This window comes from Mus musculus, chromosome 17, assembly GCF_000001635.26.
Source record: "Mus musculus strain C57BL/6J chromosome 17, GRCm38.p6 C57BL/6J".
NCBI lineage: Eukaryota > Metazoa > Chordata > Mammalia > Rodentia > Muridae > Mus > Mus musculus.
The window spans coordinates 28,440,173-28,455,688 of record NC_000083.6 but is presented as its reverse complement, the minus strand read 5'-3'; the positions used below and the strand labels follow the sequence as shown (position 1 = coordinate 28,455,688).

The 15,516-nt window shown below is 43.9% G+C and overlaps 1 protein-coding gene and 1 long non-coding RNA gene across 3 annotated transcripts in view; one reads left to right on the top strand and one right to left on the bottom strand.

The window, feature by feature from the left end:
• The window catches only part of Fkbp5 (FK506 binding protein 5), an 87,397-nt gene that overhangs the window by 30,461 nt on the left and 41,420 nt on the right, over nt 1–15,516 (top strand). The window contains exon 2 of the mRNA NM_010220.4: nt 14,636–14,761. Within this exon, the coding sequence (NP_034350.1) occupies nt 14,657–14,761 (105 nt within the window). The 5' untranslated portion in view covers nt 14,636–14,656. The remainder of the gene's footprint in view (nt 1–14,635; nt 14,762–15,516) is intronic.
• Gm22146 lies at nt 84–9,212 on the bottom strand. 2 transcript variants are annotated; one of them, XR_385503.4, is made up of 3 exons: nt 8,820–9,212; nt 3,532–3,710; nt 84–3,277 (listed from the first exon to the last, which is right to left on the bottom strand). It is a non-coding gene; the product is annotated as a predicted gene, 22146 (long non-coding RNA). The 2 variants fall into 2 exon arrangements; XR_876705.3 differs by having other exon boundaries at nt 90–873.

The following is a 15,516-nucleotide window of genomic DNA, read 5'->3' as shown; positions in this document are numbered from 1 at the left end:
TTTGTCTTGCTTTTTTTTTTTTTTTTTTTTTTTTTTTTGACAAGATTTCTCTGTGTAGCCCTGGCTGTCCTTGACTTGACCTAGGCTGGCCTCAAACTCTCCCTCCAGAGTGCTGGGATTAAAGGCCTGTGCCACCACTGCCCAGCCAACAAAAGTTTAGTTGTAGTGAGAGTCCTAGAAAGGAGATGTTTAACAAATTATTAAAGACATCTGAGGTGGTTTACCCTTGTGAGCAGGAGCAATAATCATATTAGAAGAAGTATCAGCCATACATGGTTGTACTTTAATCGTCTCAATTGTGAGATATGAGTAATTCCTGGCTGCCAAACAGCACTAGATTCTTTAACCCTTGAGGACTAATCCCACCAGCAGAGGGCAGAAAAGAGGAAAAAGCCTCCGGAGGCAAGGCAGTTTGGTGCAAGATGGCTCAGTAGCACACATGGGTTCAGATATTGGGAGTCTGACCCCGAGAGGTTTATTTTAGTCTTATTTAAGCATAGCACAATCTGGTGATGATTAATTCAATCCCACGATAACAAAGCATAATTAGATCTCTGGGGAACAAACTAAGTACTGATCAGGTGCAACTACGTTGAAGCTCTTTATAAAGTACTGAGGTTCTCTAGACTGACTGAGAATACAAGTTTATGAGGGTGTCCACAAGTGCTAACAGTCCCCACCGATAGACGGAGGTCATCAGGCGAGAAAGCACATGCACTCCAGTCGTCTGGGTAGAAAATGGGTTTTGCATTCTTTCCCTTGCTGGAACAACCCTTAACAACAACTTAACGGTCTGGGTTCCTCTACTGCATCTGTGAGCACAAAGACTCTTATGGGCTCTCAAAAAGCCAGCCCAGGTGATCATAGAATTATCTGTAAAACACAAATTTATTAAAATTTTAGAAGAAAATCTTTGTAGCTTTGTATGCAGCAAATTTTTGTGAAGTAAAGTAAAAGAAAACAGTGGGACTAGTTGACAGGAGTCAATGGAGCTTGAAGGTAGGCAGCCTAAGCCACACAGCAAGCAGATCAGAGACTGCTTGGAGTCCTGAGCTGTGAAAGAAGGAATTCTAAGTGAACACGAGGAGAACTTTGTGGACGACGCATTTATTCATTATCTGGAGCATCGTGGCAGCTTTATGGGGTGGGGAGAGCACACCTTACATAGTGTATGTTAGAGTCTGTGGAAGTTATGGGATGGGGAGAGCACACATCCTCATGTAGTGTATGTTAGAGTCTGTGGAAGTTATGGGATGGGGAGAGCACACATCCTCATGTAGTGTATGTTAGAGTCTGTGGAGGTTATGGGGTGGGGAGAGCACACATCCTCATGTAGTGTATGTTAGAGTCTGTGGAGGTTATGGGGTGGGGAGAGCACACATCCTCATGTAGTGTATGTTAGAGTCTGTGGAAGTTGCTGTGCATTTGCACACTGTCTGCTAAGGAACATGATGCCCGCACAGTCTTCAGCATTTATAGCGTGCTGCTCACAGTTTCAAAGCCTTACTGTCATTTTAGAGAGAACTTTTCAGTGATTCTCGAGGACAAAGAAAGTGTGCTGTGCGTATTATTTTCTTGCAGTTTTAATGTGTTATGGAATTGAAAAGCCAGGTGCATCTCTGTGAGCTCAAAACCAGCCTGGTCTACAAAGTGAGTTCAGGGTTACACAGAGAAATGCTGTTTTGAAAAACCAAAAATAAATAAATAAATAAAAATAAAAAATAAATTTAAAAAAAAAGGAGGAAGAGGAGAGCAAATGAAGTAAGTACCCCAGTGTGTTCTCTGACATGCTGAAGGCATTTTCAGAGAAATGTTAGATTTTACTTATCTGTCAGATTAGAACATGGTTTTCCAACTGGATGATGGAGAGAAAGAACAGACAGAACAAAAGGAGAACCCTAAGTATGGAATGAAGGAGCCTGCAGATTGGTCTAGGGAGAGACTCGTGGCTTTGTTCAGATGACAGGGTGTCTGCATTGAGTGATGAAAAGGCCGTGTATGGGCTTTATAGGCAGAGGGTGTGAGTAAAGTGGAAGACTGAAGCGAGGCTGGGTTCTTCCTCCAGAACCCAGCTGGGCCCTGCTTGTTTCTTAAAAGGAGGAGAGACCGTGACTACAAAGGAATGGTGAAAGAGGCAACATTTGACTTATTTGCTAAAGGTATTATTGTACAAGACCAGGACTTCAATTCTGATCCCAGCACTCACAGGAAAAGCCACCTGTGGTGGTGTGAGTCTGGAGAGGCAGAGATGAGGGCCCCTGGCCTTGGTGTCCAGTCTGGCCACATCTTCCAGGTGTAGGTTTAATGAGACAATGTCCTAAGAAATAAGATGGAGAGCAACTCAGGAAGGCTCCTGCCATCTGTCCACTTCCAGTCTCCACAGGCATGCACACAAGAATACACAGTAACAGGTAAAATTGATGTAGGAAAGAACAGAGACATGGAGCATTTGAGGATGGAGTAAGGGAACCGCCTCCAACACCGCAGAGACCTTGTAGGGAGAAGGCCAGGGAGCAGCCTCCTCCCTGTCCACAGGCAGAGTACACCCCGCTTGCCTTGCTGCTTCTCCACGCCTCACCTTCAGAACTGCAGGATTATAAATGTCCATGGTTGCAGCCTGTGAGTCTGTAGTCACGTGTTACAGCAGCTACAGAAAACTAGGCCCCTGTCTAAGGCAGCTCAGAATTAACTCTTTGTCCAGAGGGCTAGAGTGGAAAGGCGAGCTCTGTAATACTAACAGGACTTTTTATTCCTTGGGAAATTTTCTCTTTCCAGCTTTCAAATCTGACTTCTTATAAAGACATAGATTTATTCATTAAGGTATTCTAAATATAAAATCTTACAGCCAGTGTGTGGCTTCAGTCTAAACCCTTGCAATTCATAGCTGGAGAAATGTAATGTTGATGCCTGCAGATGAGGGTCTGTGCCTTCTGGCTGCTCAGCCTCCTGCCTTCACAATGGGCGTTCAAGGTGAGCAAGGCTTTTGCTCTTTTCACATGAGGAAGGCTCACCGCTCATAGACCCATAATGCTATTCTTTTTAGAAATTGATTTATTCCAGGTGCTCACAAACCTTCAAGTCTCCAGAAATTAAAAAGGTATACAAACTCCAAAACAGATGTTGTACATTAAATTTTGCTGTAATTTCTCTTTAAAGTCCAGGGGATTTATTTTTAGAGATAACTCAGGAAGCATTCATTAGTGTGCTCTTTATGCTCTAAGGAACTCGTCCTTTTGTCTTCACCTTGTTACAGAATGCTGTTCCTGCTCGGAGGTTCCTTAAGAAACACAACACAAGGCAGCTCTGTTTTAACATCTGCTTGGTATATGTTGAAATGTTCTAATGAGTCAGTTGTAAGTTACAAGGGAATGCAGTATTTTATTTATGTGTATGTATGTTTTGCTGCATGTATGCCTGAGCACAATCATTACAGATGATGGTGTGTGGGTCCTCTGTTGGAGCAGACAGTGCTCCAGCCCAGATAGTACATAAAACCTTGGTTCCAGGATTCTTCCCCATCTCCCAACTCACCATCCTTCCTTCAGCTGCTGGTTAATGTGTACCGGTTGTACTCTGTTGTTGACTCTTTGCTGTTAGACTAGTTAGAAGGTAGTTAGAAGGTTTGCTGTGTGCTGTGAATACACAGATGTGCTTCCAGTGCACCTCAGACCTCCATGCTTCATTATGCCCAGGCGTTTTCGTCACCACTCCTGAGGAGAAACAAATCTTGTTTTTAATTTTAAGTTAGGAGTGTGTACAGCAGAGTTTTTTCATGTTTAATTAAGAGAAGTCATTCTCTGTGTCACTGCACCTTAGCCCTGGTTCTGTATACCGCCTGGTATCTTATTGTCTTTGTTCTGACTACTTTTGAAAATCTCATGTCGAGTACTGCTTATATGTCCTTCACTTAAACCAAGGAGTGGGGATTTAAAAACAGAAAAAGCAACACGCCCCACACTGTGGGGTATTTATTTACTGGCTGCTGTTGGTCTGTTCTTAGAAACCACTGTAGACTTGGAACTAAATTATTAGGCGTTAATGAGTCACCTCAGGTTAATAATCCACCACTCTAGTACCAAGTAGAAATTTGATTTTTCTTTTATTAGATATTTTCTTTATTTACATTTCAAGTGCTATCCCGAAAGTTCCCTGTACTCCCACCCCTTTTTTTCCTCAAGATTAAGAACATTGAGCCAGGTGTGGTATGGTAGCACATTCTTTTAATCCCAGCACTTGGGAGGCAGAGGCAGGCTACTCTCAGAACTTGAGGTTAAATTAGCAAATTCTACGACATCCAGGACTACTACATAGTGAAACTGTCTCAAAAACAAAACCAGGGCTGGAGAGATAGCTCAGTGGTTAAGAGTATTGACTGCTCTTCCAGAGGTCCTGAGTTCAATTCCCAGCAACCACATGGTGACTCACAACCATCTGTAATGGGATCTGATGCCCTCTTCTGATGTGTCTGACAGCGACAGTGTACTCACATACATGAAATAAATAAATAAATCCAATTTAAAACAAAACAAAACAAACCCAAACAACAATATGGCCTAAAGTTATAGATTCATTCCTTTGTCTCTGCCCTTACCAAGTGTATGTTTTATGAAGACACATTTTCTAGAACAATGCCTGAAGCAGCACACTTGTTTACTGGATTCCCTTCCAGGGACTCAAACTAGGGCCTCATAAATAAATAAATAAATAAATAAATAAATAAATGGAGTTTTATAATTTTATGTGAGTGGATATTTTTCCTGCATGTAAACCAGGGCATCCCTGAGACCCCAGATGGCCAGGAAAGGTGGAAGGATCCCCTAGACCTGCAGTTCCAGATGCTTGGGATTGGATCCGGGTCCTCTGGAAGAGCAGCCAGTGCTGCTAACCATGCAGTCATCTCTGCAGCCCTGAAGGAAGCTTGAGTTAGGAAGGAGAGCACTGAGAGTACCCATCAGTCTCTACGGCATTTACAGCTATGCCTACCAGATGCACCTTTAAGCTGGGGGCTTGTGACTTGTGGGGAGCTCTGTGGAGTCTGTTAGTGACTGGACTGTCTGCCTCACCCGTCAGGCGAGTGCCGGGGGTGCGTGACGGGGTGGAGGTGGAGGGTGGGAGAGCAGTGACACAGTGCAGTGGGTCTTCAGCAGCAGTGTCCTAGCAGCCAGCAGTGCGGCCTGGGCGTGATGGTCTGAGAACAAGCTCGGTGTAGTGTGGGCAGTGCTGCTGGCACGCACAGACCCTATGTTCAGCCCCTAGCACCAAAACGAAGAGGTTCATTCGAGAACTAGTCTGACTTGCTTAGTAGTTGGGACAATATTTCTATCTTAATTACCATTAAACTTCCTAGTAGATAACTGTTAGCAAGACTTTTCTTTCCATGTATTTTGAGAGCACCTCTCGCTCCACACGTCCCAGCTGGAGTTCCCTTTGTCTTTGGAAGGCACTGCTGAGGCTGAGTTAGGCTAGCAAGAAGGCTCCGCAGGTGGAGGGAGACCAGACTCCTGGCAACTGTCCTGATCACCACATCTGTGCTATAGCAGGATCCCCTCCTTCCCCATTAATAAACCAACTGTGATTTGGGTTTAGGTTGGGTTTGTTTTTGAGACAGGGTTTCTCTGTGTAGCTGCCAGTCTTGTTATCCAGTGGTTCTCACCTGTTTACCAGTGTAGTGGGGCTCTGCCTGCTGAGGATCTTTGCAGACATTTTAGAATACATATAAGCAAATACATACACATTTCTTCCAAAAACAGAATCATGTCACAAATTGATCTACATGTGCCATTATCTTTTCTAAGAGGATTTGTTGGTGCCTGGTGTCTGGCACACATCCCTTTAAAGCAGGCAGATCTCTGGTGAATTTGAGGCCGGCCTATTCTACATAGTGAGTTCCAGGACATCCAGGGCTATGTACAGAGAAACCCTGTGTATTAGTGTATGGGGTGGGGACGGTTTGGCAGCTTTCTAGTTTTTGTTTGTTTGGCTTGTCAGTATTACAAGGTTGTTTATCTGCAATGGGTAAAGTTTCACTTGTTCCAGGCAGATGGGGTTTGTAGCTGTCTTAATCCTAAGGGGGAGATGGTAATGAAAACAGACATTTGACATTTAGGTGTCAGCCTGTGCAGTTGTAATCAGGTATAAACTGTGTCAACTGCAGTCATAATGACACATTCTGATGCATGCCTTCTCATCCGTAACTCTTCAGTGTCTAGGGGGCCAAGTCATCACTCATGCCATAGGGACACGCTGGATAACGGCATTCTTCGTAATGCACTTTAATGAAAGCAACAGTGTTCTTTTTGAATAAACATTTACAGATTTCTTCCCTAGTTAGGTAACTTAAGTGTTTTTTACTGTTAGAGGTAAAATAATCTTCAATTGGACATAGATTTAGCTCATCTTTTTCACAACTGTGACATTCATATAGTATGCATTTCCAAATGTTTGCACTTTCATGATTATTCACTTGAGGAATTGTTTTTTTTTTTTTAAGATTTTATTTATTTATTTATTATATGTAAGTACACTGTAGCTGTCTTCAGACACTCCAGAAGAGGGAGTCAGATCTCGTGATCGGATGGTTGTGAACCACCTTGTGGTTGCTGGGACCTGAACTCCTGACCTTCGGAAGAGCAGTCGGGTGCTCTTACCCACTGAGCCATCTCACCAGCCCGAGGAATTGTTTTTATTTGTGACTGGAGAGATTGCTCAGTAATTGAGAGCACTGACTGCTCTTTCAAAGGATCCAGGTTCAGTTCCTAGTGCCCACAACTATCTGTAACTCCAGTCTTAGAGGAACTCTCTGGCCTTTGTAGGCACCAGGTATGCATCTCGTATGCATATATACATCAGGCAAACACCTATGCATATAAAATAAAATCATTTTTTAAAATAAGAGCATATTTTTAAAAGAAACATTTTTATTTAGCCACACTGTTAATTTAGCTCTACCTTATGCAGCCTGTGGATATTTGATTCACAGGGAGACCTGTACGCCTCCGTTTCTGATCGCGACTTTTCATTCCTTCTGGTGGTTTCCCTTATGAAGTGAAGCATGACTGGTTCTTTGTACACTTAAACCTTTCCTTCCCTCTGCTAAAGCATTTCATGTTTCCCTCTAAACCCAGCTGCAAACGTCAGACTTTCCACCTGTCACCTTGGCATCTCTATCGACCCCTCTCCTGCTTCACTTTGAAACTCAGGACGCACTGTTATTCTCTCTCTCCCAATCTTTACTGTTGCCCAGTGCCTCTGAAAGGCACTAGTGAACACGCAGACTCAGCACTTCATGTCCGTCGTTTCAAAACAACCTTTAGCCAAATACTCATTCTTCAGAAATGTCCTCTCTTACTCTAAGCAGCATCTGCAGAAGAGTTTGAAGTTATAGTCACAAAATTACAGACAAAGTACTCAGGGAAGTGAGCAATCACATAATAAAAGATGGTGAAAAACACTACTAATGTCTAAAAGGTCTCTGTGACACACTAAAATTTGTCCATAGCTGCTGACCAAATAATGACCTAGAAATTCCATCATCAAAAATCTCTCCCAACGTAGAGTGAAAGGACAGTGATGGAAAGGAGAGAAGCGGTGGCTCCAGCCACATCTGCTGCTTGGGAGACCGTGCAGTGTGCTCTGACTCCTGGTGCCTGGATGCTGACTCATCCTGGCCCTCTGGTTGGAGTCAGGCACCTACAGCATTTTAAAAGCTCTGTGGGTGATCCTAATGCTGGCAGTGTTAAAAAATGACTAAGAAACCTGAACGGTAAGACAGGTCTGACATCTCTCCAACCAGACTTCAGGGCAGAGGGCCAGATTACTGCAGTGTCTGTGCGGGGAGACCTGTAAGGATGGGAGACCCATCGGGGCTGAGGGAAGACGATAACACCTGGGTACCTCTCTGCTTACTGTAATTCTGAGAAGCAAAAATACTTTTGTACTTTCCATAGGGAAAATACAGGAGCCACACTAGGAGCAAGAGAAGCCTGACTGGTCTATGGGACCCAACATAGGTCCTGCTCTTGGCCCCTGAGTTCTCTAGTGAACCCCAAGTCTAGCGCTGCACTTGTAATGCCCTACTCCATGGTCAGGGCACCAGGGAAGTGGTTTGCTTCTCTGTTGGATCCATTGATCTCGTCTGCTTTCTATTCCCCGACTTCTCACAATCAGTGCTGCATGCCTACCTTTTGTTGCTGTTTTCTGGACTATTAGGGTATTACAGACTTACTGGACCTGAGCTTGTCATGTCCCTTCAGTGCAGAAAACAGCTTGTGTAGTATGACCTTGAGAAGCAAAAGCTTCAACCTGCTTGAAGCCCAGGAGGGTAAAATAGTAAGAGGTAAAATACTTTATTCAGATTTTTCTTTATTGCATAATGTTACCATTAGGTAGTATAATATTTTCTAGGGTTTTTGTTGTTGTTGTTGTTTTGTTTTGCTAGCAATACAACCCTGTGCCTCCTGCTTACTTAATCATTCAGACCAAAATGATGACACACACCTTTAATCCTACTGCTCAGGAATCAAGCAGGAGGATCTCTGTGAGTTCTAGGACAGCCTAGGCTACATAGAGAGACCCTATCTCAAAACAAATAATTCACCTGGCTAAACCGCCCCAGCAAAGCAAAGCTGCACTGTGAGAATGTGTTGGGGGTTCTAGGCAAGGAGCGTCTACTTTATCTCTTCCCAGGAGAACAGTCCCGTGTTGCTCAACTCTGCTGTGGTGGACATGGAGCTGTGAGGGAAGGGGAGGCTGCTTCCCTTGCCAGCCAGCTCAGCAGGTCAACCCTCACAACAACGGAGTGACAGACAGAGCCACATTACCTTACATCCAAGGCGAGTGAATGAAGAATGAGTCCTCCAAAGCATTGTGTATATTGAAGACTAGACTGAGTAGTTTCAGGCTGTGAGGTAGCAGAGCCTCTTTCTTAAACTGTCTCCTTACTGGACCTCTCAGAGCCCTTGGCTGAGAGGCTGATGGAATCACTCCCAGAAATCCAGCTGAGGATCGAGGAAGGACACTGCAACTGAGGAAGGGAGGAAGACCTCAGAGGGACTTGGGACTCAGGACTCGGAAAGGTGACTCCAGCTGGCTGGCTGCCCTTGGCTGGCTGGCCGCTCCGATACATCTGTCTGATCAAGCTGTTTCTGTTGATTTTTCACTTCTTATAAAAGTATACATGCATACGTGTATGATAAAATATACTGCTTTAGACATTTAAATGTTCCTAAGTGGCATTAAGTACACTCCCTCCCAATATTGTGAAACCATCACCGGTCATTCTTTTCATCACCCCAAACAGAAACTCTGTACCTTACAACACCCCCTAGTAACCTTTAACCTACTTTGATTCTGAGTTTGACTCTGTATGTGTTGTATACATGTGTATGTGTTGGCATGTGTCTGCACTTGTGTACAGGTCTGGGGTCAGCATCCAGTGTTGTAAAATGTCTTCGTATTTTATTTATGATTGGTGTGTATGCATGTATATGCCACAGCATTTGTGTAGAGGCCAGAGGATACTTTTAGGATATGGTTCTTTCCTTCCATGTGGAATCCAGGGATCAAACTCCAGATTTCAGGCATGTGTAGCAAGCGCTTTTACTTTCTAAGCCATCTCTCCAATCCTGCACCAACTCTAGACTGTCTGGCCAGCAAGCCCCTGAGATCCTTCTGTGTCAGCCCATGCTACCCTCACCCAGCATGCACCACTGTACTGGGCTACAAACTCGGGTCCTCACATGTTCAGCTTGTGCTCTGACACTGAGCAATTACCGTCGAATCCCCAACACGTACACTCTTATTTTCCCATGATATCCATTCTGATGGGTAGGAACCGGAATCTCTTACAGTGCTTCTTTCCCTTTAACTGGTCACTGTTGATGTGAAACATCTTGTCATTTTCTGCATGAATGTGTATGTGTATATATATATATTTTGAGAGATTGTGTGTGTGTGTGTCTGTCCAGTCCCACCACCTCAGTATAGAAGAAAGACATTTCTTTGGGAAAAGTAGCTGAATAATTGTAGTGTGTAATTTCACGGAGCTGTGTAGTTGTTTCCTCTACCTGTGTAGTTAGCTCTTTTTTTTTTTTTCTTTTTTAAAGTGTATTTCTTGTCTGCCAATAAATAACTATTACTATCTCTAGCTCTAGGTTGGAATGTCTGAGAGAGGTCAGAGGTTGAATTTTAAGTGAGGATTTTCCAGTCCATTCTTATAACAAAATGTCAAAATTGAGGTCCACTTAGCATGCCCTGTGTTCTGAGGTTGAGGTATGCTTCTGTGCTGTGTCTTTTCTCTTGTGTGGAGCTGAAAGCTATAGACAACAAGGCCAGGAGTTGGCGGGGCTTAGAAACACTCGCTGTGGTTCCTCAGTGCTTCTAACAAAGAAGCTAGGGATGTCCGATGGGACACCGTGGAGGAAGAGAAGCACCGGTCACATGCACAGACTCTGCAAAGCTCAGGGTAGCTTCCCACGTGAGAGACCGTAGTTACCTGAAGTTGTCAGTACCTGTTGATGAGACACTGTCTTCTCATGTCTCTGTTGTGTCTCGGGTCATTGCCGACTGGTACTTTGGAGGGTGAGTGCCTATCTGCCATGTCCATAACAGGAGCACTGGGTGTTCCCCTTCTGGAGCACTGGGGTGCAGTTTCCCTCCCTTAGCTGGTGCAGTACAGTACGCTTTATCATGGATTAGTAATAGCGTTAGGTAAAGGTGACCAGAGGAAACAAGACTCTGTTAGAAAAATACTGATATTTCCCTAGCTTTTCTTAAAGCTTTTTAAGAATTGTCTTTTTTTATGTAATACCATAAAGCAAAAAGGCTACTTATTTTGTTTGTTTACTTATAAAAATTTATACTTCTAGTGACCTACATGAATTTAAGGGGAAATGTTTAGAAAATAAAAGGATTTGGGAAGGGAGTTGCTTTGGTTTTTGTTTGTTTGTTTGTTTGTTTGTATTTTCTTTGTTTGGCAGCTTAGTTTTTGTTTTTTCAAAACAGTTTCTCTGTGTCTAGCCATGGCTGTCTTAGAACTTGCTCTGTAGACCAGATTGCACTAGAACTCACAGAAATCTGCCTGCCTCTGCCAACTGAGTGCTGGGATTAAAGTTGTACAGGATCACCGACCAACTTAGTTTATTTCTTTATTCCTTAAGATTTAAATGGCTTTGAACCTGGAAAAAAAAAAGGTTGTTTTCTGGTTTTCCAGATTCCTGGTGCTTCTCTTCCTGTGGACTTGGCGGTTCTGTTCCAAGTCAGTCTCAGATTTGCACGCTCGCATCCTTAAGTTGATGAAGTTCCTTGGTCAAGTTGACACTTAGCAGAAGCGACAAATGGGTTGAAGGGAGTTAAGACTTACATGAATAGCAAGCCAAGTTGTTCTTTTCTTCATCTTTATTTTTAATTTATTTATCTTTTGAGAATTTAATATATGAATACTGATTTTACATCATTTCTCCTTTAATTCCTCCCATATCCCCTTCTCAAATTTGTGCCTTCTTATTTGTTGATTATTGTTACATGTGTGTGCATTCATACACTTGGGCGTGTGTGTGTGTGTGTGTGTGTGTGTGTGTGTGTATGTTTACCTATGAATACAGCCTGTTGAAGTCTTACAGTTTTGCTTGTATGGGTTTAGAGAGGGTCTTGTGTAGCTAAGGTTAATGCTCACCCCTGATCCTCCTGCCTCCACCTCCTGAGTGCTCGTATTGCAGGCAGCATATGCTGCTGTCACCAGCATGGGCCTGGCTGAAAAAAAACTGTTTTTTTCTCTTTTTTAAAAATTAATTTTGTGTTGTCTGCATGGATGTCTTCGAATCATCTGCATACAGAGGGCAGAAGAAGGTATCAGATCTTCTAGAACTGTGTAACGGACAGTCGTGAGCCTCCATGTGGGTGCTGGGTATCAAACATCAGTTCTCTGCATGCTCTTAACCATGGAGTCATCTCTCCAGCTTTCCCATTAAGTATTTTTGGAAGAAATAGCACATAGATAAAGTCCGCCTCCCCTTACATCGCCATGAGGCAGTTTGTCTAATTGCTGCTGTCACAGGTTTGGTTATGGCGCACAGTGCCTGTTACAAGGATAGTTCTTAGATCAGCCCCTTCCACCTTGGAGTTTTTGAGACAGGGTATTCCTGTGACTAGGCTGGCCTCAAACTAAGAAATCCGCCTGCCTCTGCCTCCCAAGTGCTGGGATTTAAGGCATGCGCCAACACACCCAGCCCTAGATCCAGCTTCTTAAATGTTCCTACTCCTGTCTCCTTTTTGCCCAAGATATTCCTAAGCAATCCCAGACATGTGGGCATATAAAATAGACATACAAGGAGAACATTTATTGATAATAAGTCATAGTTTATTTTAAAACAATCTTTGCTGTGCAGATATTTTTACTATTTATTCGAGATAAGCAAATATGCACACCAAAAGATGGATATGCTTGTTTGTCTAGTACAGTTGAGTCCAAAGATAGACTGTGTTTTGATATTACCTGCCGAGAGGTGGCAGTAGGAAATATTAGGTCCTTGTTGTATGTCCCTAAACCATGGTGTTTCTATAAGAGCAGAAACCGTTGTGCGTGCGTGCAGCAGAAACACTGCGTAGCTCACAATAGCCTTTGGTGTGAGCTGAGGGGCTGTGAGCAGCACCGTTTAGCATTGCATGATGCAGTGGCATGCATGGTGAATTGCACGTGTGCGCTCAGCCGAGTCCCACACTGTGGCATGGCCAGCACTGCCAGCACACCGTGGATTCCTTGTGAATTTATTCTTGTTTGGGTTTGGGGCCAGTGTGTATTCAGAAAGCATTGCTGCTGCTCAGCTGGTCTCCCCGGGTGTGGGCTCACCACTTCCTCTTTAGTTATGGTGCACATCACCTGCTAAAGGTTTATATTGCTTTGTTGGAAAGGCCCTCTCACCTTTTCTGGTGGGTAACCTGTGGGTGAGGCTGGTGAATATTTCTCAAGAACTTTTCACCTAGTGCCTTTAATGTGCTCAGTGCTTCTGTCCTGTTGTGTTGCTAGAGGCCCACGTGTCTCTGAAAACCTACCGAACCTTTCCCAAGGATAAGTCGATGAGCAGCTCCCTCCAGATAGTTAAAGACCATTCCCTGCTGTTTAGGCGCTTCCTATAAGCTCACGCACCAGATATGTGTCACCAAGTCCTAGAAGCTGGGGGTCGGCCCCCCGGTCTAGTTTCCCTGATTATCTAGTCCAGCATTGTGCTGAGCTAGGTACTTAACTTTGGTTGTTTGTTTGAGAACAGCTTGTTCTAGGCTTTCCCCTACCCTGAGCCAAACATGTGGACCTTTTATTCTGGTATAAACTGTGCTAGGAAATCCACACAGGGGCTGGGCCCTGGGATTGTGCTGCTCTCTTCGAAAATCTTTCAGCACAACAAACAGCTCAACCTGAAGAAAACTTAGCTTGTTTGGAAATGAGTTAAAACACTCATATTTTAGTTGCCCAATTCTCAGTTCTATTAGTAAAGCGGGTTCTTTACAATACTGGGAGCTGTTTTGTGTTTGGTTTGACTGTAAGCAGAGGGCCCACCAGGTGACTTGACTGAGCCTGGAGTCTGTCCTTACCCTAGTGTGGAATAGCTTTAGAAGTGGCCCACAGTGAGCCGGTTTTGGTAATGTCCTTAACTTTCAGTACTCGGAACGCTGAGGAGAGAGAAATGTCCAGTTTGAAGCCAGCCTGGGCTACATAAGAACCTGATTCAGAAAATAATTGGCATTGTTATTAATTCTTCATTTCCCTGCTCAGTCAAGGAGCAGTAGAAGATAATCCCGGCAGTAGACAAGTGTGTTTCGTTTAGCCTATTGATCACTGATATGCAGATTGGCTTTGCAGGAGAAAAGGTAACAGCCCTCAGGAGGCAGACAGGTGGATCTCTGTTAGTTCAAGGCCAGGCCAGTCGATACATTTGAGTTCAGGACAGTGGGTCTCTGTGAAGCAGAGTTTGTATTCTGAGTACACTGCTCTGAGTAACAGTTTAGAGTGCCTGAAGTAGGAGCGAAAGGCAGCCCTCCAGAGTTCCCTGCTGAAGACTGTAATATGCAAAGCACACATCCCGTGTTCTACAAGACCCTTTATCTACCAGGAGTGCTTCATAAATATCCACATCCAGCTGAGAAGAGCTAAGGAAGGGTAAAATGGCAAAACGACTTGCATGGGCATTGTGGATCTGGCTCATGAGAGAAAGAAGAGAGAGTAATCAAATGGGTGTGGCTGGTTATGGAAAGGGAGCTGGTTGGTTTGACCAGTGTGTGTGAAGGAGAGTGGCAGAACACCAGAGGCCTCTGTTCTCTCTCAACAATATGGCTGTAGGAGAAGACTTGTTTTATGGTTCTGAGAGGGCAGCTTCTCCCTGTGTTGTCCTGTTAAGGAATATAATTACCGGCAGGCCTGACTTATACTGCTCTCATCTAGGACCGTGGCTAGACGGGAAATTGAAGAAGTGGGTGATGTTTTATTTCCTTGTCTGATGGCATCAATGCATGCCCACAGCAAATGCTTTTGTTATTGTTTCTGTGTTTTAACTCTATTAGTCTTATGTAAGCTTAGTTCTCAGGGACTTTTCAGGTGTGTTAAGAAGTGATACTTTGATTGAAGGAAATGCATTTCTCTTGGCAGGTCTTCTACTTACAAAGGACAATGACTACTGATGAGGGCACCAGTAACAATGGAGAGAACCCAGCAGCCACCATGACTGAGCAGGGTGAAGATATCACTACGAAGAAAGACAGAGGAGTATTAAAGGTAAGGCCACAGAAGTGTGAAGCAGGGAGGTCTCTGTGTGGGAGCTTGTGGGTGCTTTATGCAGCCTGTCTTGTGGACGGGATAGGGTTAAGTAGCAAACACTACAGCTCACTTCCCATCTAGCTTCATAGCTGGGCGTAATCTCAGATTATAAATGGTGCAGCTTCCGCTGGGCTGGGTAAATTAACTCACATCTTAGGCCCTGCAGAACAAGTTCCAGTTATGCGTTCCCTCAAAAGAACCCCTCCTTGTTTCAGAGGGTACATGTAGATTGCAGTTTAATATGCCATCTTAGTGTGCTAAAGCTATGCAGTGACTGCAAAAGAGTCTGTAGAGAAAAAGGAGAGGACTTAGTTTTTATATACAAGTACTGTTTCTATGTGTCATGATGTAAGGACACAGAATATATATTTGGATCATCTTCCCTATTAAAGTGTGTGTGTGTGATGCATTTGTGTACACATATGATGTATACTTGCTCCTCTGTCAGGATATCTTCCTCAGTCACTTTTCTACCTTATTTCTCTGTGAGACAGAGTCTGTCACCAAACCTAGAAGGAAGCCTGTTTGAGTAAGACTGGGTAGCCAGCAAGCCTCTGGGATCCGTTTGTCTCTGTCCTCCAGCACTGGGGTTGGAGACACACTCTTTCATGATTATGGTTTTACATGGGTCTAAGGAATCTAAGCTCGGATCCTCCTTGGACCAGCTCCATAGACATTTTTTTAATTTGCGTCTTAGCAACAGTGTTATGAGA